Here is a 24453-nt window from a genome sequence, read left to right on the forward strand (position 1 = left end):
TACAAGGCTCACAGACTAAATTACAGGAAAGCAATGACTTTGCGAGTGGGAATATACACTTTCAAACAGGAAATGGGCCAATTTCAATGAACAGCAAAGCAGAGAAAGCAAAACCGAGTAATATAGCAACTGACTAACTTCTCTGTTTTTCATATTTATTGATGTGTTTACAGTATCATAAAATGCCTGTCTACTGGTTGATTTCTGTTTTATGGTGATCCTGATGAATACTACACATGGGCCTCACAGTGATGTTTTTCACTCTTCAGGTGTTCCTGAACTTTTAACTTTTAATCCATCTGATTGATCTCCAACAACATATCTCCTCCTGTATGATTTATTGCTTTTTGTGTGTGTGTGTGTGTGTGTGTGTGTGTGTGTTAGAAATTACAACAGAACAAATGAGCAAGTAGAGAAAGGTTTGAGGATTCAAAGAGGTTTATTACTGTTACAATGCAGGCAAATTATTTAATTTTTTACAGTCTGCGCATCCCAAGCCACAAATAGCAAACTGATAGCTAACCTTCAAAATAAAAGCTGCTTACCTTTGAAGAGAAATATAATAGGCGAATATTAGGGTCTAAAGGATATCAGCAAAATGAAACCAAATAGTTTGATGTTAAGTGATGATATCAGTTTTCCTCAGCGTCACAGTGGAACTTTAAATTACTCAGATAGTGAAACATGGGTTTTATTTTGTAAACCGGTGCGCTCGTTTAAGGCTTCTCAGTGCCGTCCTTATCACATGATGTGTTGGAATAGGGGCGGCGCTTAGTGCAAAATAAAACAGCTGGGGGGGAAAATCTGTTAATAGGATTAACTCCTCTTTGTTCATGTTACGCATTAGTTTGCTTTAGATCCAGCAGCATGGGTTCATCATTCATGATGCAATTTGAGAACAAGTGGCTGAAAAAGTCTAATCGTCTCTCACCTATTTAAACTGTGCAGGCTCCACATGGATCAACAGAGAACAAACATTAAACCTCCTTCTCTGTTTAGTGGGAATCAATGTGGGCTATATGTTCAAATATATATAAATATAATGATACAATCACAGTATTAATTAAACAAATATGGGGGGGGGGGCATAAATAGACAACAAACTCCGCCCTGCCGCCACGTCAAGGACCTACCGCGTCTCCATAAACGAGCGCACCCTGTGATTACACTGTGGCTGTCGGTGAATGAGATAAACAAAGAGCCGGTGACTTTTCAGGAAAACAGACAACACTCCTCAAGCTCCTCGGGAACATGGAAGCTGGTAGGTTGGGTGCCGCTTTCTCCTGTTTCGGTCACGGTAGTTTGTGTCGCCGGCAGCCTGAGCGCAGTGTGTATTTGACAGCCAGAGGATGACAGCTGCGGGAGCTAACATGCTAAGTTAGCGTGTCTTGCGTTAGCATGCCAGACTGCTAGCATGACTTTGCCGTCGTTTTCTCAGTTAGGCTGACAGTTCATCCCCATAGATCGTCGTCAACGTACCGGCATCCAATTTGTAGACCCAGTCAACCAACACGCCTGGACTGGTTAGTTAAAAGCTGGTGTCAGTTACAGGAACTGGAAACGTTAGCATGTGTAGCTAGCTAGTCAAGAATAGAGTTGGAAGTGCCAGGATCTGTCAAACTCTTTAAAGTGGTAGGGATTCATTGAAGCGGGGTTTTCGTTAAGAAGCACAGTTTTGACTTGGAAAGGAGGACAGTTTCACCTATTTTACACAACTATTTTAACAGTTTTACCAATGATTAACATTATCAAAGTTAACCATTAGCAAGCCAATTATGTTGAGAAGGATTTTTTTTTCCAGTTTCACTCCAGTTAACCTCAGGTTTCATAACACTTTTTTTTTTTTTTTTTTTTTTTTTTTTTTTTTAAATCTGGCAGGCTTTGATTTTTCTGAAACCCGTGTGAACGAATTGTCCTCTTTTATAGAGGATTTATTTTCCGGCTATTTTTAAAGTTTGAAAAAAAAACCAAGGACTTTGATGGTGCCAAAATTTGGACTTTGATTTTTGTCCGCTGAGCCTCCATTGTTATTAGGCGTCATGCCAACTGTAGTTCAGCCCTTTGCACATGGAACAGTGATGGGCATAATAAAGTGCTTAAGATGAAATAAAACCAGTTGTATAACCAGTGATGTGTAAATTTGCAAGTCACCCTGGCTGTCTGTGCTTTGCCCCTCTCCATTGAAAATTGATGTCTGTCCACGCTATTCATGCCTTTAATTGCTGAATAACATATTAGGCCAAGTGACCAACTGACCCCTTAGATAAGCTCAGCTTTTCTAGTATCTGTTCTTCAAAACACACCTTTCTTATGTTTTATTTGTGTAAGCTGCTGTCAGTTTGAAGCTATCGGCTAGAGCGCTGATACAGACTGAACATTCATATCTTACTATTCCCCCCTCATTACCTGTCCATACTGATCGGTGTCAAAGATTCAGTGTTTACACAGGACCCCATGCCGGCCTGCTTTCAAAAATTACCCTCAGCCTTTGGCTTGCTTCACCTTTTTTTCCTTATAATAAGGGCATGACAGTTAATGAAGTTTGACATGGGCCTAATCTGTGGCAGTCAGTGCATTTCAGCTTCGTGTCAATGGAAAATAACAGACCATAGCTGAGAGAGAGGGGTCGAATTATAGGCGGCATGCATGACTACGCAATGTCCCTCTCAATGTTTAATTGCTTTGCACTATTATTTGATGGAATTACAAACCACACACCAGTGCCAGGTTGATTCTGTCAAAGTGTGTGTGCACCCCTCCTTCCTCTGTCCAGCAGGAGTAGACAAGTTTTCCAGTGTGTCAGATGAGTCAGATGAGTGACAACTGCCCTGAGCTCCCTCGCCACTTATAGTACTAAAAGAAAGCACTCTTGATTTCTTCCTTGTTAGCTGCTACTGTCTCTCCCTCTCTTTCAAGTCTGCACTTCAGAATTTATTGGAACTTTTTTCCATCATCCATCCCTGTGCATCCTTTATTGAATACTACACCTCTCTGGTGCATCCCTTTTACCCCATCAGTTATTTTATGACTATTGATCTTGTTTTTTCCAGGCATTATTGTGACATTTGAGTTCGTGACTGCTCATAAATTAGATCTTAAGTGGGAAGTATGTATGCCTTAAGTGCACAGATGGGTAATGGGAATTCTTTCTGCAATGTAGCGACACATGTCTTAGTCTCCCTGTATTTTATTCTTCATTGCATCCTTCCCTCTTTACCTCTCCTTTCTCGCTCTCCTTCAGGTCTGAACCAGGAGAAATTAGCCGCCTTCCTTAAGCGGCTGCGAGAAGAGCCACGCTACCAGTTGGCCCAGAATGTGTCAACGTGCATCGACCCGTTGGAGGTTTGTCTGCACCGGCAGACTGTCCAGGATACTGTGCACATATTCCAGCACTCTATTCCCACAGAGGGCAAGCCAATCACCAACCAGAAAAACTCAGGTAGGACATAATGTAGTACAGCAACATTATGATGTAGTCTTCCACAGGAAGAAGTATGTGTGTGACTATGGGCAAGATGTCTGGGATACTACAGTTTGTGAATTTGTATATTGGTGCTCACAGCAACATTACAGAGTGCAAACAAATGTCATTTAGCACACAATTGTAAGTGAAAGTGTTTTTTTTTTGCAAAAGCGATTTCCAGAGAGAATGTGTGTGTGGTCAACCCGCAATATCAGTAAATATCAAACTTTGCAGCATCAGTTTTATTCCTTAAAATGTTGAAAGAATGAAATATGCATTTCATTGAATAAATGTATGATGTGTGTAAATTTACATTTCTGTAAATTCAGGGATGCTCTGAGACTCTTTGAGTCTCACATGAAACATTTTTTTGTGAATTTTGGTGCTATAGCTTTTTTATGCATATACCAATTACGTTTAACCTTTAATTGTTTAATTTAACAGTTTGCACATGTAATCATAATTTTTCTATAACAGTTAAATTAGCATCAAGTTTCCAGGAAATTAGTAGATTGGACAATTCAGATCAGTTGTCAAGTTGATTATCAATTTCTCACTAAAACTACCAAATTGACATTGTTTTTGCAGTGTTGTTCATAGCTCACACTAAAATCTGAGTTTCCTATTTGCTGGTCAAGGACTGTTTTTTGCTAAATGGACTCAAGTGCCTCACAACCACGGTGAGTGGTGCAGTTGGAACCACTCATAATGTGTTGGTGGATGTAGTGTAGGCTACAAAGCTTGGTCTTGCCTCAAAAATAAACTTAAAATCTCAAAAACAGTCTAGAGATAGATGCACTTTGAGCATCGTGAAGACAACCCATGCCAACCACATTCCAAAGCAGACTGTAGGTCTGAAACATAAATGCATTTATCCTCCCTCACTGGCAGCCACTTGTCTCCACTTATTTTAGCGCGGTATGTAATAAACCCACAGAGACATGAAACTTTCTTCAGTTAGGACCATCCAACTCTGCATCAATCTAATCTGCAGAAAGCTTTGGAGGACATACACATGCAGTTGTTAGTCTCGTTGCAATTACACACACAGATCAGACAGATTGAGCTCTAAAAGATTCAGATTCAGCTCTAAAAGTTATTTGTCAGGTACAACGCTGCTAAACAAATGACACAAGCCTTTCAGGTTTGGGAGTGCTACTAAATAAATGTATGAAGCAGCTCTACTGGTGCTGATGCAAACGTGTAATAAGTTTTTATTAACCTGCATGCTTCTCAAAATGTGTTTTTGTCTTCTTTTTTATCACTTAGGGAGATGTTGGATCTTCTCGTGCCTCAATGTTATGCGACTTCCCTTCATGAAGAAATTTAACATAGAAGAGTTTGAGTTCAGTCAGTCCTATCTCTTTTTCTGGGACAAGGTACGACGTAGAAGCACTCGTCTGTTTTCTCTCCTCTTGGGCTTAGAGATGTACTGTAACATGCACATAACTTGCATTCCTTTTTTAGGGTTAGATGGTTTAGGTTTTAGGTTTGATGTTTTGCAGTCAGGACACCGTGTGTTTACGCACATGTGCACTAGTACAGTGTTATTATGCATCACACTACTACTATACAGTCATTGTCCAGCTAAAACCCTCTTTTGTTTGTTGTGGTCAATGCTCTTCCTGGGCCGACGTCATAGTGACACCTCACTAACTGTTTTTATCTCTCTCTGGCCTCATGTCTTTTTCTCCCACATGTTTAGACGGATGGTGGTTGAACCAGTATTAAACCTTTTCTATGTGACAAGTGCCAGATGCAGGGACTAACACTAAGTGTAATATTCTTTCTGAACTAGGAAGCAGTAAATGTCAAACAATTCTGCCATGCCTTTTTTTTTTTTTCTTCAGTGCATTAGGTAAAATAATTGATGGCTGTGTTTTTCTGTCTGGGGACAGTAGAGGCAGAAGGCTCACAATAGTCAAGTCTCAAGTCCTCATTTTTTGTGACTTAAGTTTGACTCAAGTACTAGTCTCAAGTTTATGCTTTACATGCAATAATGCAAGTGGTTATATTATTAGATGGTAACCCTTCTCAGAAGTTGTTCTCCCTATATTTACCCACCATATCTCTCAATTGTGTTTATTCTCTTTTCTACAGGTTGAGCGTTGCTACTACTTCCTCCATGCCTGTGTGGAGACAGCACAGAGGAAGGAACCAGTGGATGGACGTCTAGTCCAGTTCCTGCTCTCCAATCCAACCAATGATGGAGGACAGTGGGACATGTTGGTCAACCTCATTGGTTAGTATTCATCATGATAGAGCAACAGCATTAACACAAAGTTCATGCTGAATGTTTGTTTAACTAGTGTAATTTGCAAAGGCAACTTGGCACTTGGTTACAAAGGCACTTGGTTACTAGGAAAATGAACTGTGTCTAATCTAGATATGTCAATCTTCTAACAGAGGAAAACACTGGTTATCTGACTGAGTTAAAAATATTGTTTTATACTGTTCTGTCTTCAGAAAAATATGGCGTCATTCCAAAGAAATGCTTCCCAGAGTCACACAGCTCAGAGGCTTCACGCAGAATGAATGACATCCTCAATCATAAGGTGCCTTTACACTTTTCCTGCTGTTGTAGTTAATCTAATCAAGTTCACATGCCAGTAAGTCATGTATTAGATGAGGCAGCGCTGACTGTTGTTTTTGTCTCACTGTGTGTTACAGCTGAGAGAATACTGCCTAAGACTGAGGAACATGGTGGCAAATGATGCTACTAAAGCTGAACTGTCTGAGGCTATGGACAAAATGATAGAGGAGGTGAGACTGAAAGAGCACACACAGCTGTTTCCTGTAGAATATATCTAATAGGGCATTTCCACCACAGGAGCTTTCCCAGCTTGAAGAACCTTTTGAGGAACTCAGGAACATAACTAGTGTTTGACTGGAGGAATTAGGGAGTAACTTTAGTTCCGAGATGATAAATCTTACGTGCCAAAAAGGTCCTTGCTTCTGGGATAGTAGGTACTTTTCAAAGCTTCAGGAACTATTGGGGAAGAGTTTGCACTGGTGAAAGTCGCTGACCCTGCAGCTGCTATGACTGTGTACAGCTTCACAGACAAATTAAGGAAGCGCTGGATGACTAAGGGGAATTTTAGTTCATACATTTGTTCCTCTGGTTTTATAGCTCTTGGAGCTGTTTGGTAGAAAAATGCCAATTACACAATGTAATGATGGAAGATTAATTGATGTTGACACACTGGTACATTCAGATTAGTTTATGGATATGTTTTGAATGAATTACAAAAAGTGTCCAGCTTACATTTTGTTTAAGTTTACATTGTTCCATTTGTACCAGGAGAGGGTGCTGTTAAATAATAGTTACGAGCTGTGTCGAGGCTGGAGCGATATCCATAGTGGCAATGATATGTTCAGGGTTCAGGTTTAAACCGTTAATATGGTAGGTTGAATGTTAAACATCCAATATTTTAATGCTAATGCGGTGCAGCAAATAGTAATGAAGTGATGCTGTCCACTTTTTGACATTTGATAGGTGATTTGATAAGTGCCAGTGAGGGTTCAATTTTACGCTGTTTTACTTCGACCCCTCTCTTTCACTGTGCATTGTGTCATTTTATTTTAATCTGAGACCACTTTCCCATTCATGTGAATAGGTGTATATGTATGCTGCCAGTCATACTACCTGTACATACTGCCATCTGCACACTAGAAGGCAAAGGTTTTAGAACAACCCCATTTTTCTAAGCAGTTCAAGTCCAGTGAATAACCTTAAATGGTTCAAAGGTGAGTGGTAAACTGCCAACTTCCAGCTTTCCTGCAGCTAATGGAAGAATTAAGCCTTGTAGGTCTCTACAGGTGCCCCAACTTTTGTTGATTAATTTACAAAAACCCTCTGTCTGTACAAAGGCAGTGTTGGAACAAACTGTTACCACAGCTTCTGATGCATTATTAGGACAATACTGTACTGCAGGATATAGTACTGTATATTTCTATCGGAATGGAGAGAAAAGGGCAAGTAACAAAGGAACACAGACTAGCTAATCAGGGGTTCATCCTACACAAAGATAATGACCCAAAACATTAGAAGAAGTGTTTAGCATTTGGATTTCATATCAGAATGGCTTTATTCAGTTAAAGGGACAGATGGCACTAGTGCGCACACAGACCAAGAACTTTCATTTCAACCTAGTAAGGAGTGTCTACACATCCATGCTGACCACAGGGTCATTTATCAGCAATACTGTCTCACTTATAAGCCTCAAATAATGAAAGACCCTGCCTACACTTGCGAATGCGTGGTAAAATAATTCTTTTTAGCCTTCTGTCATTGTGTTTCTTGGATTTTAAAAGTTTTTTTTGTTTCAGTGACAGTACTGGCTGCTGAATTTTCTTATTGTATGTGTAATGTGTGCACATCATTTCTGGACCAGAGAGTGCGTAAAGGAAAGCAACACCTAAAAAAATCACCTGCACACTGCTGCAGATGTCACAATGTTGAAGATAGTGATCTTGTTTATGGAACAGTGTCACACACGGCATCTGACGCTGGATAGCAAAGACAAAAATTTAACACAATCCACTGTAACAGGGAAGGTAAACATGTACCTGTGAACACTTTCACAACATAACAAACACGATACATGTTATGATGTGTATTTATGCATACAGTGAAATACAGCCATGTGCCCGCAGTGTGTTTTTGTGGTCTGGACTGGTAACACTATGTTCATGTGTATTCATGTAAACCTTTATTTCTGCTTCCTGTGTGTGTGTCTGAGTGAATGTATGAGGGGCCAGTCAGTCAATCAGCCTCCTATTGAGATGATTGCACACAGTGCAGGGGTCTGGTTAAGCAGCCTTTGTTGTCAGCTGTTGTTGTATTGTACTGCTGGCTGGTTGCTTGTTTAAACAGTCGCCTGTATCTCACAGTGGCCTCCATGGATGCCTAGCCATCACTACACACACACATAAAATTGTACACACACAAACATATGTTGTGCAACAACAAAGACGACTCCCACTGCACTGCATGACAGGGTGGGGGGCGGAGGGTTGTCGGTGTGTTTGTTTGTCCACCTGGAAGCAGTTTGTTTTGTGAAACACCACTCTGTCACGGGGTGGTGGTAATGGAGGATTCAGTCATGACAAAAGAACGACCGGCGTCAATCCAAATCACTCAAGGATACTGTTGCACATTTGAGCAGCGTCTAAAAAAACATCATTCACTAGAAGGGCACCGGACTTCATATTAAAAAAATTCTAAATCATACTGAATGATCCAGATCTGCCCCAAAATGTAATAGCTTCCTCCCTAGCCCCTGCCCTATCACTGGTAATAATGTGACGCCTACCTTTTAGTACAGAAAGTTAAATCGTCAATGTGTTTATTCACATGAGATCCCTTTTTTTTAAAAAAAAAAAAAAAAAAAAAAAAAAAAAAAATATTATTTTCTTTCAAATCCCTGCCATTGATTTAATGAATCAGATTAATTACAGACTATTTATTTTTTTAACCTTTTATGCTTTTGACCCTGTTAGTAAGTAGTGAGAGAGTTGTCACCTATGTACACAGGAAGGGTATGTATTGTATTGTATTTTAAAAATTAAGATCCATTTGGACCTCAGATCTCATACTGTATATTTTTAATAATGTTTTTCATTTTATCTGTAATTTAGAAACTGCCACAAACTATATAGGGATCAAGATCAAAATTAAAAGTATGACCAATGTCGCAGATATTTGTATAGCTGATTATATGATATTACAAGTGACAAGTGTCAGTTTGATCGGCAGGAAGCACTGAATTAAGCACACTGCACTTAAGACAACTTGTATCATAAATTCAAGATGATTCCAGGGGACAGTAGTGTTTACTTGATCTGTATTTATTAGAAACAGCAGAAATTTAGAATCATGCAATAAAATTAATGTAAATCCCCTTTTAGAGATTTGTATAATTGAAAACGGATAAATAACAGAATTATTGAGGAATTACGTCATTCTTTGTTTTGATGGGATACACTGACTGTAAGCTGTGTGGTCCTAAACCATTGACATGACAATTTTGTTCTGCACTGTAGTTTGATTTGCCTCCAACTTCAACAGCACTGTTACATAGTACCTATGTAAATAAGGATTGATGTGATAAACTTCAGATGACTGACAGCTCATCAGTCAGGTGTTACATTTGTGGTTATTACAGTGTTTATTAGTATTGGGGTTATAACAGTGTTTTTTTTTTTTTTCTTATTAAATTTTTTTTAGTAGCAGATTACTTGGCTGTTGGTCCAGATTAGGTTTACAAACTAACAGAGGTGATTTCACAGACCACTTCATTGCCGTCCATGTGTTCATGTCCTCATGTCCAAAACTGTGTTTGCGGACATGCTGTCATGCTGTCCATGTGTGTTTATAGGCTTACATAGTTGGTTTTCTTGAACTGCAAGTGGGAAACTAGTGTTTCCTCGACTTGTTCACGTGCATTTGCAACTATATGTGCACATGTGTTTCTCAGGATCAAAGTAACGTGTCAGTCCTACTTTAGTATGTGTGGAAGTGATGCTGTCCACCCTCCCTACGTGGCGGCTGTGATTGTGCCCTGGTCTTCATCATGCCAGCCCCACACACACTCCCGTGACAGGCAACTGGGGTCAACTTCTCTGCTTCCACTTACTGTACCTTGGGTGCGCTTGATTTTCAAAAGGGATCCCTTTGCGTGCCAAGAATCTTTTCTTTTTGCCAACACTGACCAGGCTGTTAAAACCAAGCACATCACATTTGTCTAAAAACCTTGACAATCAAAGCTTAACCCATTTTACCTGCACCTGCAGTAAGAATGAGCAATGTAGTCCAGCGCAATATGAGCTTCCCTTTATAGACGCTGTTAGCATGACAGTATCCATACACTGCATTATTGAGGCGGGGAGCGTTAGTTTGAGTTTCAAAGCCAGTCTTTCTCTTTCATGCTGTATCTGGTGTGTGTCCCTGCTCCTCCACTATCACTCACACGGACAAGACACACACACACACACACACAAATAGAGGAGCATTCACCGGGAACTATACATGCACATGCAGTACTTTCCACACATGAGACACACACAGGTGGTATCCCTCACGCCACAACTGTAGCCCTTCCATGCTCCATTGCGTCATGGAATCAGAAACACCATGTGCGGCACTGGTCTCCGCTCTGAACGCACAGAGTGTGATTCTTAAGACAAATTTATGAGACAGCCATCAAGTGGCAGAAGGACTTCCTTGCTGCAGCTCAGAGGCTTGACACTGGTTGGTTCAGCTGATTTGTTGTTCAATGTGGGTGGGTTCCTCCATATGTGTCATTGTTAGGGGCTGAAAGAATGGTCCCCCCAGTTGTCCGCTCACTGAATTTCTTTGCACCATTGTTAGACTTTAACAATGACCACATGTGTTGCATATTTACAAAACATGGAAGTTTAATCAAAACCTTGTTCATTTTTATCCAAACTGTTTGCATGGTGTCATTTGCTTATGTTCACAAGTCCAGCTTCTAGACAATAATTATAAATTCACTTCCGAGCAGCAATGAGACACATTATTTCCTCAATTTGGCATCACCGGGGTCACAGCCAGGCCCTAAATATGTCTAGCTACATCTTTTTCACAGCAGAAATACATTTCATTAGACATTTAATGCTCTAATTTATTCATCACATTTATGTGCAAAATGTGCAAAATGCATGAATTTTAAGCAGGACTGAGTCAGTAACAGGTGCACATATTGATTCACTACAAAAGCAAAGGAAACTTCTCTTTTAGTTTTGATCAGAAGTTTATCAGGTATAAATTATTTAAAAATGCCCTTAATGCAACAAACTAAACAAGTAAATGCTGTAGTCTAAGGTGTTTTCTTTTCCGTTGAATAGTTAAAGCCACTGGGGTGTTAGTTGGGTTAATCCAAAGTTAGAAGTTGGTCTGAATTTATCTTGACATATTGTAAATTCTTTTTGTTTCATACAATCGAACTTCTTAGGCAGAGAGCTTCAAATGGCTTCAACATCCTGCATGCACCGAAAGTACAGTATGCAGTGTTTTTACAATGCCAGTGCTGTCTGTGGACCACACGGACAGTCGAGGGAAGAGGGAAGGCTGAACTCAGGGTGACAGCACCATCATAATCTTTCAATTTTAGTGCCTTGCAAGGTTACCAATATATGCAGCTACTTTGAAGTGTGTTGCCGTTGGCTTTGTCTGCTTACTGTATGTGTTAGTCTCACTCCTAACTCCAGGTGATATTTGTTTGGGTCAGGCACAACTAATAAATATGCAGAGGGATGCCAGCTAGCGAGCACTGGAGCACAGATGCTGTAGGTTGCTGTTTACAGCAAGACATGCAAACTCGCTATGTCACAGAAGTGAGACAGACATGAGGTGGACTTTCTGCTAGAGATTGATGAGTTGAGTAAAAAGCTGCCCGTTGACAAACTCCATCAGAATCAGTTAAACAGCTGGCCCTTTAAACAGTTCAAAGGTTTACAATATTAGGAATGAGATGAATAAGATGGCCTTTGAAGTTACAACCCAAACATGAGTCAAGTCCTGCAGATTTTATTAGTAACATCTGTGGTTGAAGAAGTTGAAGTCTACCCTCAGGGTTTGGGATGCAATAATCTGTATTTTCTGTTTTGAAAATGCAACCGTAATAGATTGCTGACTGGAAAGTATGATTAGTATTCATCATTGCATTTTTTGATACTTTTGATGTTTTGTGAAAGGAGTTATTGAGTGTTGAATTTATTGTTTTCTGTCAGCCGTCCTGTCCTTTACACATCTTTGTACCTCTCTCACCTTCTCCCGTCTCCTCAGTCACTCATTTTCATCTGTCGTTGAGGCGGCAGGTGTTTCAATATTGATCCTGCTCTGATGTCCCTGTGGCTGTTTATCCTCTGACAGAGTTCTCTCTGTCAGCCCAGCCTTTCCCTCACACCTACTTAATTTGCCTTGCCAGGGGAGAACGAGCAGGCACGTGGTTGAACTGGCATAAAGGAAGATGCTTACAGTTTGCCTCAGGTGTCTGAAAGAAGAATTGTAAAGTGAGTGGAAATGTTTAAAGTTACCAGAGAGAGCAGAGTTGTTCTTGGAAGAAAGAGACAAAAAGGAGGAATGAAGAGAAAAGGGGCATGGGTTAAGGGGTAGCAGAGATGTCTTGTGAAGGTGCTCTGGGCATCTGGGCAAACACAGACCAGACAGAGGGATGGACACCTTGGCATGTCATCTTGCACACAGGGCAGTCTAAACAAAGTGGTTAAATTAGGAGGAAGATGGTTTTCAGGGGGTGAGGTTGAACAGATGCCATTGTTGACTCTGCACATGTGTGTATTTTTGTGTGTCTGTACTCTTGTAACTTTTATGTATGTTGGTGATGAAGAAGGGGATTATTTGTTTGTGTAAGCCAGACCTGAATTTATGCATTTTCTTGTCTCTGGGTGAGCCTGTGCCTGGGTATGTCTGGGTATGTCTGAGGTGAGAATAGTGGCCTCAGTTGGCTCAATGTCTATAACCCAAAAGCAAGAATGTCATTTTTATGTAGAGCCATTTAATATGTGTTGACTAAGCATGGGAAACTGCTGCCACGGCTGCTATATTTCTCCAGGCAGAGCCAGAAATAATCCCCCCCTGTCAGCTCTATATTCAGCCAGACAGAAGTTTAATTTGTCAGTAGGAGTACTCAATGAAAATAGTGTGTTAAAGTCTTTTAGAAGTTTGTTCTTTGTGACACCCATAGTAAAAGCAGTGAGTGTGATTTATCACCGTTCATCCACACAATCAGAACAATATGCTGGGTGTTGTACACACTGTGCTTTAGACCCACTGTACATGTGTGTCTAGTCAAACCAATCTGCCCCTGTCTTTTAAACTTCTTAATTTTTCTTCCCCTTTTTAATCGCATTAGCTCGGAAAAGTTTCTGCTGAGTCCCGGGACACGAGAACAGAGGATGGGAGAGGTGAAAAGCAAAAGGGGGAAATTCCTGAGATAACTATATCAGAGGTTATAAGGGCCAGATTGACAGATGGCCCAGTCCAAACAACCCGATTTAGTCCACAGGAACTCAGTCTGAACTTCAGCGCCGCAGGAAGACACACATGGAGGGAGGGGGAAAGGGTGTGGGGTGCAATTGGGGGAAATGGAAGATTGGCGGGGGGGGGGGGGGGGGGGGGGGGAGTTGAGAGAGGCCCAAGCACTGATGGATCAGTGTATGCAGGGACGTGGAGTTGGAGGGGTTAGATGAACGCACAATATGAATATGAGTGGTAAAATGGATTCACAAACTTCTCCAACGACCTCCCTAAAGACAAGAAAGCACAAATGTTCCTCTTCAGTTTCAAGTGTAGTTGTTCCTGTGTAGTGTTAGCGCAGGCAATAACACAAATGTGTGCGTTTCTGTGTTGATGCTCCAGTCTGTAGTAGTGGTATAGTGTCACATCACTGGTGTCTTTTTTTTTTTTTTTTAAATAGAGATTTATTGGATTGTTGTTTGAGTGCAATTTTGTAACACATATGATGTTCAAACTCTGTATCGTGATGCAGGTGTTCCGGGTGGCCAGCGTTTGTCTAGGCAGCCCTCCTGAGACCATCTGTTGGGAGTACAGGGACAAGGACAAGAACTTCAATCGCATGGGACCCCTCACCCCCCAGGAGTTTTACAGGGAGCATGTCAAACCCCTGTACAACATTCAGGACAAAGTATGTTGGCCCCTTATACACAATAGAACCTCACTTTCTAAGTTGTAGTGTTTCAGAGTTCATCTTGTAACTCCCTGTCCTCAGGTCTGCCTTGTGAACGACCCTCGACCCCAGAATCCATATGGGAAGCTGTACAGTGTCGAGTTCCTGGGTAACATGGTGGAGGGCCGGAGTACTCTGTACAACAACCAGCCCATTCAGCTGCTTAAAAAGGCTGCGGCAGATTCCATCAAGGACGGAGAGGTCAGTTGGGACAAACTGACATAATTGTGGACACAAGTGTGTGAATTTGAGCATGTGAACTTCATAAATTTGAACTTGGTTACTGTTTTCTTTCCCTCCTAGGCGGTGTGGTTTGGTTGTGATGTTGGGAAACATTTCCACGGCAAGCTGGGCATTAACGACATGAATGTGTGAGTGTAAAGACATCTGGCGTGTGAAGTGATGTGATTGAAAGTATTTGATTGTAATGGGTACGACAATCCCAAATCCCAGTGAAGTGTTGTTGGTGTCATGTGGTGTGGTATCGTAGCAAAATGTATCCACATGAGTGTCCATGGTTTTAATTGAACCAGTTTTTTGCAATGTTATTAAAAATCTAGATCAGATAACAGAATCAATAAGTTTACTATTGCTGACATGGCTTCAGTTTCTTAATTCGTCAAATGTAGTAGGGATGGAATGCAGTAAAATTTTGGATTTCTACAGATACGTTCATTTTTCAGTGCTCTTGAGGAGATGCGTGTTTCCTGGGCAAGAAGTAGAGTAAAAGCTACTTAAATGCTCAAAAACTTTGGGGACAAATTAACAAGCAAATTCAACATCGTACTCACTGAAGATTCAGTGTTTTTCACAGCCGTCACCAAGCTGAACTGTGACTGGAAGTTGAAGGGATGAAATCCCATTGAAATGTCACGGTACTCAATATCAAATTTGACACCACTGCAAAAAAAAAACCAGGGGCTGCTGCACTCATATACACACACACAAACGCATGCATACACCTCCATATAGTCAGTGTGCAGGCAGTAGTTAAAAGTGACTTACAAGCTAACAGACCAATGATGCTGAATGGTGATAACTGCAGCCGACTAATGTGAGCACGCATACTACCCTTGTCAGTCCATCTCCAGTACCTACGACATCTGTGGTACCATTGGTACAAAACAAGTCCGGTTACATTTTGTCATCAATATGGTACCTAAGTATTGGTTCTCATGACATCCCTACAGGGTTGTATTAAGTTTTTGTTTATGTCATGTCTATGGCGGGGTTCACATGACTGAACCACAGCTCATCTGCCTCCATGAGGTGTCAGCCTTTCCACAGGGGAAAAGTTGCTTATCTTTGCCCTTCAGGTGAAGCAGCATATGTGTCTGAGCTGCTGGCGCCAGGCTTAAATTTGCCTACTGAACCAAACCAGCATGGTGCCGAATGTCTGGTACCATCTCTGTTGAAGCTCATCTTTCAGACAGATCTTTTTTTTGTGCCGGTAGATTATATTTGGAATGAGGCTGGGGCTTAATGGAGGCTCATTTCTAGAGACATGCTAAAGAAAGGAATGAGATGGTGAGCTGTTTTTTATAGCATACAGAACTCCTGTCTTACAAAGGCTGTGCTTCTGGCTTTTTATGGTGATCACATCTCTCTCTCTCTCCACCTACACAAAAAAATTTGAGCCATATTTTAGGATTGTTGAGAAGTTATTACAACACTGATGTCTTTGCTGTCTTTGCCTTTGATGTCACCTATATTACTGATCACATCGAGAGAAAAGGCAGAGTTCGAACTCCTTTTTCAGCAGAGAATGTAGTGTAATATGTTTCATTTTGTGTGCATGTGTGTGTGTGTGTGTGTGTGTGTGTGTGTGTGTGTGTGTGTGTGTGTAGGTTCAACCATGAGCTTGTGTTTGGAGTTTCAGTGAAGAACCTTTCGAAGGCAGAGCGACTTATATACGGAGACTCTCTCATGACCCACGCCATGATCCTCACTGCTGTCACAGACAAGGTACGCACACATAAACATACAGTACTGGTGTGTTACTGTTCTGTAAATGCAAACATACAGTATGTATACAAGCAGACCAACAGGAGTACACACGTGCAGAGTTTCCAGGGCTTATTGCATCAAAGCCTTGCTGCATGTTTATGCTGCTTTAATCGGCTGCAGTTTGTCATAGTGCTGTCAGTTTCCCCCCTCATAAGTAACCCCAGCTGTCAGGACAGTTTCTTTCCTTTTGTCTCTGCTTCTAACTCTTATCTCTTCATTGTTTGTCACTATTTCTCTCTCTCAGAATGAGAAGGAGGGCTATGAGAAGTGGCGAGTGGAAAACTCTTGGGGAGATGACCGTGGGAACAAAGGTAATACATTATACCACTACTTTCAGTCCATTGCTATAGGATGCGATTTTTCTTTCTTTAAACGTAACCTTTTACAGACCTGCCAACCTGTATGCATTTTGTGTGGTAAGAGAAGAAGAAGAGCTCAACCACCATCATAGCTCTGAGTTCAGTGAGATGAGAGTGGTGCTTTAACTACTCTGCAAAGGCAAACAGCCTGGGCTGGATGTGGAAAAACATTGTGAATTGAGATAACACAACCCTGCCAAACCTATCAGAAGTATTGAACGTTGATAACTTTAGCCTATCAATTCCACAATCACTTGGTAGCTAGCATTAAGTTGGTAGTAACATTAAGTTATATTGTCCATGTGTTGCAGATTGTTAAACATGACTTTTCATAGTACTGTGCTACGGAAATAACGTTACCTAGAAAGTCACCAGTAAGTGTGCGCATGTGTGTGCATTTTAAATGCAAGGCACATGTATGTGTATGCCTTGCATTTAAAATGAGCGTGACGATAGATGGGGAGGAAACTGATAGGGAGAAACTAACAGTGTTTTACATCACAACAATAGAGTCTATGCCTGAAAATGGTCTGCTTTTAATGAATTACCACCAAAATGTATTTAAACCTAAAGTCAAAGAGAAATAGGCAGAGTTCTTTAATACGGCATTGATTATTGTCTGAAAAATAATCACAACATAGTTTGCTTCACTTTGATCGGGTCCTTAAATGATATACATAATTTTTCATAAAATTCTTCCTGCGTCTCTATCTGTCTTTCACATCTTTCTCACACCACAGAGTCTCAGGACAAACATCATGTTCCTGTTTGTGTCTATTGAATTATGAACAGGATTAGACTAGATTAGAGAGGTTCCCTGCGTTGCTGCTTTATGAACTTGTAATTGGCTGTGTCCTGTTTCATAAAGACTCAGGCAAACACAGGCACAGCAGCCCCCTATTGTGTTATCTTTTTTTTCTTGTTTTTGTAGCTCAAAGACTTTGGGTCCAGTTGCATAAACATAGTTACAGAATGAGCTAGTGAACCACTGTAGCGGGCAAGATAACCGCTAACACACTTGCCAGCCAGTAAAATGCTAGCACTACTCGGTCACATTACCTCAATGAGTTTCTTTCTATTTTCTCTGTATCGTGTTGTTTACTCCTCCCTAGTTTTTGGTGGTCAGTCCTAAAAATTTTAATATGTTTCATTCAATAAATAGTTTAACTTAAGAGGTGAAAAAAGGTAGGCTAACCAGCCTGCCAACAGTGAGCATATTTCTTAGCCTGATAGTTAGCTTGATTACTAATGAGAAACAAACCTCACTGTTTATTCAAAAGATGGATTTACACCATTGACTTCATAACCATGAAAAGGAAAAGAAAAAAAATAAAAGCGTATGGGTCAACACAGCCAAAAAGTAATGACGGCTTCCTCAATTTTGGACTCTCCAACTCTCCATTCCCTCAGAGGTTAGCACTGTAATGACAGCTTGCTGACTGTTATGGCGTGACTAGATAAAAAAATCTGGATGGACTGATTTTGCCAATGAAACTTTGCTGTTTTCAGTGCTGGAGTGACCAGGCTTTTAGATTTTTGTAGAAAATAAATGTATGACCCGTCGTTGCAAAATACTTCATGTTGACTGGGAGCTTTTGAACCTGACAGTTTATTATTTAGTGGTCAGATTACTGAGTTCTTTTTTTGTTTGTCTTAACCACAATTTAAAATTAATTTAACAAACTAAGTCAGTCTTGGGCAAACTACCACTAAGTCATTTAATGCATCAGGGAAAAATGTAGATGTTTGTCATTAAGTAGGTATGGCTGGTTTGTCTTAACGCAACAAGCCCCACAACACGGCAGATAGGCCACACCACTGCCCCAGACTTTGCTGTCTAGTGTTGTTATTGCCTCTGTCCTTTCATCTGTGTCTCACATCTTCCTCTGACCTTCTCTACCTCTCCTCTCCATCTCTGGGCTCGACATTCCACTGCAAATTATAGGAGAGTATTTCAGGTCAGTCATGCATCGTCTGGCAACACACACATACACAGTACGGCTTGTACACACAATGAGACACACACATTCTCACAATATTTGCTTGAACCCACAAACCGTAGTGACTGTTGGGAAAACATGTGAAAACCCCTCAGTCAAATCAAATGTATTTCACGCATATCTTATTCCATAAACACCAGCAGATGGGGTAGGCCAGAGCCCCCAGCCTGTCTGCAGCCAAATTAATAAAGCTATTGAGAACAAAAGTTTGAGAAGTGGAGTTCAGTTGGGAATCCAGGGGCTTTTCTTGTTTAATAAAAGCTGAGGGGGAATAGAAGCACAAGAGGAGAAAATGTGAGAGAGCATACAGGGGAAAGAAGAGACGAAACAAAAGTAAAACTGTAGTACAGGTAGAGATAGAGTTAGAAAGAAGGAAAAACAAAGGCAAGTATATGTAGAGATGATTTTGGAAAGATCACAAAGGAAAAATTGGAAGAATGCTGTAACAGCGGAGGAGCGGAGGGAGAAAGTGGAGTGTGTTTATAAGGTTTGGCTTAACGTCCCCCTCCAGGCCTTTTAATATTCCTCCTAACCCAGAAGGAGTCTCTCATGAGAGGTTTAACTTTCTGTTTCCTCCATCTTTCAGCCCTCACACAGCCGCTGTTAGGACTCTGCTTACTCCAGAATTCTTATTTTTACACTGTTTTAGACAAGTGTTTGGCAACATAGTATGAGGTTTTTATTTTTAATTTGATCGGACAGTAGCCTGAGGTTGGATCCTTAACATCTGTCATAAACTCTGAATGAGTTTGACATGGTAAGAGGGAAAATGTTATTTCCTACAAATGTGGTTCTATTGTTGAATAAACACAAGATGATGTGAATGTGGAAGACAGGATTTCCATGGCAGTGGGCATAACAGATGATCAGGAAGAGAAGCTTCATTAACTTTTGAGTATGTTTCTAATCTGTTGCCATTATTTTGCACCCAAATAACAGTTACACATCTGTCCCGTCACCTCGTTTAAAGGTCCAATTACAATCATTTCACATTCCGTAGTCTTACCGCAGCTACTGTTCTGGTCGCCATCTACTTACCACACATGAAAATAAATACATATACACATTTTGCCAATACAAAACAATATCAAAATGCCACACTTTCTTCCTTCCTGTGAAGTGTCAGAATTATTTTGCAGATGTTATTTCCTTTTTCATGTGGAAACACATCAAACCCCAAGGGATGACCACAGACTAACAACTGCTTGGTTGAGTTTTATGACCGTGTGTCCTCGTCTCTGCTAACATTCGTTTTTTAGGCATTCAGTGGGTATTGTTTGAATTTGGGGAATTTAAAAGAATCTTTTGTGATATGGCTAAATCATTGCTCACCTCCCGTTTTAGAGAGATTTATATGATCTTCATCGCCCATGCTTGCCGGTTTCCAACAAAATGTAGCACAAATTTGCAATAGGAAATGCAGGTTACTGTGCTTTTCCATCCACTGCTGTCATGCAAATATTAGAAGTTGGGTGCATTGAGATAAGTAGTTGGTGGTGCTAGGTGCCATTAAGCTATTTCAGAATAAGGGGGCGCAACAAGATGCATTAAAATAGCTCCAGTCAGCCCTGAATCTCGCATTGTCATATTTGCTTTTTATTGATGCATCAACTTATCCACCTCAGCCAAGTGTAAAAACTTTTTTTTGCAGTATTCCTGCTTGTATCCAGATTTCCGGCATTCCCACTCCTTTAATGTACAAATAGAAAATGCACATGTTGAGGATTGCTGTTGAAGCTGAAAAGCAAGATGGCTGCTCCACACTCTTCTATCCTTCACCAGATCCATCTGTTCTGAGACAGGACAGTCAGCCTATCCCTAAAAACAAATAATGACACCCAACATTCACTCAGTAACACACATGCACGCCACTATGCCACCCAACACGCGGGTTCCAGGAAGCTCACATCAACACACACACGGACACCACAGTGAGAACCAGGCAACATGCCACCTAAGATTTGCGTACTTGGAAGAACACGCATACACAACACACGCACTGACACGCCACCTCTGATACATTGTTTGGAACTGTGGCACGTTCTTGCGGTTACCCTGACGTCTTCGATAAGTCAGCTCAACAGTGGGAGGGATGCTGTCGTTTGCTCAACTCTGAACACGTGAGAAGAAGGAAAGAAGAGACGGAGCGAGAGGTGGCATCAGGGGAAAAAGTGGAGTAAAATAACTTGAATTCACGCCATGATCTGGGTTTACAAACTGAGGCATAACAAACTACTCCAGGTCTCATCCAGTTTCCAATATATGTCAGTTCAGTTCAAGACTTGAGCTGCTCTGGTTTCATATAACGTTCAGTCTTTGTTAATTAAAGAGGTCCCGCACACAGACATCTTTCATTTTAATTAATCATTTCAGCATGGAGCTGCACCCTCTTCCAAATAGAGATTAGCTTATCCCAACATGTCTTCCACCAGTGGAAGTTCAAGGCTTTCATAACCAACCCAGATTTGGCCACATTGACCTCACATGCCTTCTCTCTCTCTCTCTCTCTCTCTCTCTCTCTCTCTCTCTCTCTCTCTCTCTCTCTCTCTCTCTCTCTCTCTCTCTCTCTCTCTCTCTCTCTCTCTCTCTCTCTCTCTCTCTCTCTCTCTCTCTCTCTCTCTCTCTCTCTCTCTCTCTCTCTCTCTCTCTCTCTCTCTCTCTCTCTCACATACACAGTGAGGGAGAGACGGACATTGTTTAGTTTTATCAGGGTGGGCGTGCAGAGGTGATAGCAGGAGTGTTGAATGCGTACTGAAATACTGGGTGGGGGGGGTGTGAACCATGATGGGTGGGGGTCCTTCTAGCCCTCCCCCCTTCTGCCTGTTGAAACAATAGAGTTTAGTTATAAAGCACACTGTTCAGGAATTGAAATGTGTGTGTGCATCGACATAATGTGTTTCAGCTGAATTGTTCTTAGCAACACTTCCTACTCCTCCCCTTTCAATGAAAGAAGGGTAACGATAATCAGTTTAATTAGCCACACGATGTGTTCTTAAATCAAGTACTTCTCTCTGACAGAATGTGTTGTGATCGAGGCTATCTGTGCACAGATACATTGACTTTGGATTTTTCCTCAAACTCTACTCTACAAAGACCTACTCGGAGAAATGAACAGCATCTAAGATTGGGAATGTTTCGACACAGGATAATGTTCAGATTTCAGTGAGCACCACTTAGGTCTGGGTATTAAATTTCGATACTTTTATGGACCAACCGTGATTGGTTTGATACTATTGAAAAATGCCTTGTCATTTGATAACAAATTTCGATACCAAAGGAGTGAATGAGTAAATCTTGTCATGGTCAGTGAACCAATGAGCATGCAGCTTGCTTTGACCAAGATCCTGGGAGAGAGAGGCACTGAGTGCAGGTGCCTCAACAGGTGTCATCACATTAAGCTCACTACCATAAATTTATTAAGAGAGCAAAGAGAGCAGAATACGGCGCTGCCATGTTACCCAATGGTTTTTTTTAAAATTCCTCATTCCCCAAAAGTATTAAGTGAGTAAGTCATTACAAAGGCAACATGTAAAACTGGCAAATATAACATTTATAAAACTTTCACAGAGAATACGAACGTGCATGTGACATGTGCTACACAATGTGACAACCCTCTGCTCTGGCTGAGGACTCCTGAAAGAGAGGATAGGTGAAAATCGTGGAAGCAGAGGAGGAGAGTTGTAACAACACTAGTTCCCATCTTACCTTAAATAAGCTTCTAAAACACAACAATGAGATGAATCTTTGTATAAATGCTCTGTAGACAGATTTTTGGCAGGAATATTATAATATTTTTGGGATATCTATGGGAATGGATTACATCTCATCGCCTAGCCCTGATTCAAGACTGTATACTATTCTATCACCTGAAACTTGGAAATTTTAGTCACAGATCATCTCATAAAACTAGTTACAGGAACAGTGTTGAAATTACAGATTTACTAGATAGAAGGTTGCTATCTTTTTTTAGAAGAAACTTTTTATTCTCTTATAATATATTTGTTGCTTTACAGCCACCTGACATTGTTTTTCCAGCCTTAGACTTTGCCAAGATAGCAATGAAGTTGAATTTTCATGATTCTTTCCATAACAAATATTTTGAGCAAATCTGTAATACAAATGTCAGAGGTTGGGGATATAGCCAAGCAGAACTGTGGTGCATGGTATACTGTCCTATGTCAGAGCAAACATTGCTTAAAACTTAAAATTGACGGTCTGTTAATTGTGTCTTGATTTAATTTATACCTATTACATGTGTGATTTGAAGAAGTTCCACTCTCAATCAGTCAGATAAGGTTCCCATTGCCCAACATGAAGCAGATTAAAGCGACACTAAACACTTAAAACACCAGATTGTGATCCAGTTTTTTTTCTGTAATCTCTGCTTGACTGTTGTCATTTCAGGCAAAAACAAATCTATTCAGACTTTTACAAATGATTGCTTCTCTTCTCTGTCTGCCTCTTTAGGTTACCTGATCATGACAGACGATTGGTTCTCCGAGTATGTGTACGAGGTGGTGGTAGACAAGAAGTTCCTGTCCCAGGAAGTCCAGGATGTGATGCAACAGAATCCCACTGTACTTCCTGCCTGGGACCCGATGGGAGCCCTGGCGTAAATACAGAAATCCAGGTTTTAGCCCCAACCTCTGGTCTATTTGACTCCGCCCTATTCCTCGGCTGCTTTTACCTCTTCAATATTTCCATGACACCTCCTTCTAAAACAGCCTCTTCTTCTAGACAAAATAATAAAGATTTTGTTTTCTTTTTTACTGGACTGCCGGTGTCTTTTGTTTATCTTCATTTCCCTCAGAGAGTGGACGAGTATACTGTTACATCCTTTGTATGTTTTCTGGGATGATGAAATTAATGCAAGACTCTTGAGTCCTGGCCTCAACATTTAAAAGGGAAGCGGGGTTACTGCATCATAAACACCCTTTTAATTTGTAGAGAACATATAATGACAAACAGGCAGAGGATTGAAGATTATAACTGCAATCTAAGCTGTGGACATACAGCAGGTTGTATTCTGGTAAATACTGTAATGGGCATTCAACCCTGCTGTGTGTTCTGCAGTTTTATTTGTATTTTTAAATTAGATTGAAGTTCATGTCTCATGCTTGTACTCTTAGCTTTTTTGACCATGCCAACCTCTTGGACACAGGCAAACCAGCAGTGATTTACTCTTCTTAGAATAACACTTACACAATTCCCAATAACACACAATCTTCCCGTAACTTTCTCTCTCTGTGAACAACACAAGGTCAGCCAGAAAAGCAGCATAGATGCGGATGTGTATGAATGAGTGGTGTGAGCGCATGTATCCACATATTTGTTATTCCTCTGTCTGGTTCCCCCCTGATTGGGTATCTAAGAATGTTAAAAGCAGGAAAAGGTCATACTTTGACAATACTCACTCATTTTTACACAGAACAGCAACATTGCAATGCCCAGTGAAAATCCAAGCACGGACTCTGCAATCATTCCTGAGTGAATTGTCAACTCTTGCTGCTGTTCGCTGCCCTTTGCAGTGTGGCTGTTAAATAAGAAAGTGTCCATTCAGCATCACCGGTCAAAGGTGGATGGAAGACCTTGGAGATGACGGCTTTTATTGTGGCAGATCTGTCTGTGGTTTGGTGACTTAGCCTTATTTCACTTCCTGCAGTTTCAAAACAACTTATAGTCTTTGTGATATTTCCTGTTACATTGCACTCTGGGATAGCAAACTGGCTTTAGAATAATCCCAAAAAACATGAAAACACAGAGGTTAAGACTACTGTATTAACTTCATCCTCCTACCCACCAACCTGCATTTTTTTCAACTTATTTATTCTTATCCTCCCCTTATTACCCCTGTCCTACCCTGTGTCTGGCACTCCATTTTCTTTGCCTTTATT

At 40.8% G+C, this 24453-nt stretch overlaps 1 protein-coding gene across 1 annotated transcript; it reads left to right on the forward strand.

The window, feature by feature from the left end:
- The first annotated feature begins 1120 nt into the window (after positions 1-1120).
- blmh (bleomycin hydrolase) lies at positions 1121-23333 on the forward strand. Its single transcript, XM_071496727.1, has 12 exons — positions 1121-1261; positions 3242-3439; positions 4733-4842; positions 5564-5705; positions 5930-6018; positions 6134-6226; positions 13996-14151; positions 14236-14394; positions 14497-14564; positions 16041-16158; positions 16445-16511; positions 23027-23333. The coding sequence occupies exons 1-12, from the start codon at positions 1252-1254 to the stop codon at positions 23173-23175; spliced, it is 1359 nt and encodes a 452-aa protein (XP_071352828.1). The 5' UTR covers positions 1121-1251; the 3' UTR covers positions 23176-23333.
- Positions 23334-24453: the final 1120 nt, after the last annotated feature.

This window comes from Trachinotus anak, unplaced genomic scaffold (assembly GCF_046630095.1).
Source record: "Trachinotus anak isolate AG129_WGS33_773 ecotype Australia unplaced genomic scaffold, CSIRO_AGI_Tana_v1 ptg000014l, whole genome shotgun sequence".
NCBI lineage: Eukaryota > Metazoa > Chordata > Actinopteri > Carangiformes > Carangidae > Trachinotus > Trachinotus anak.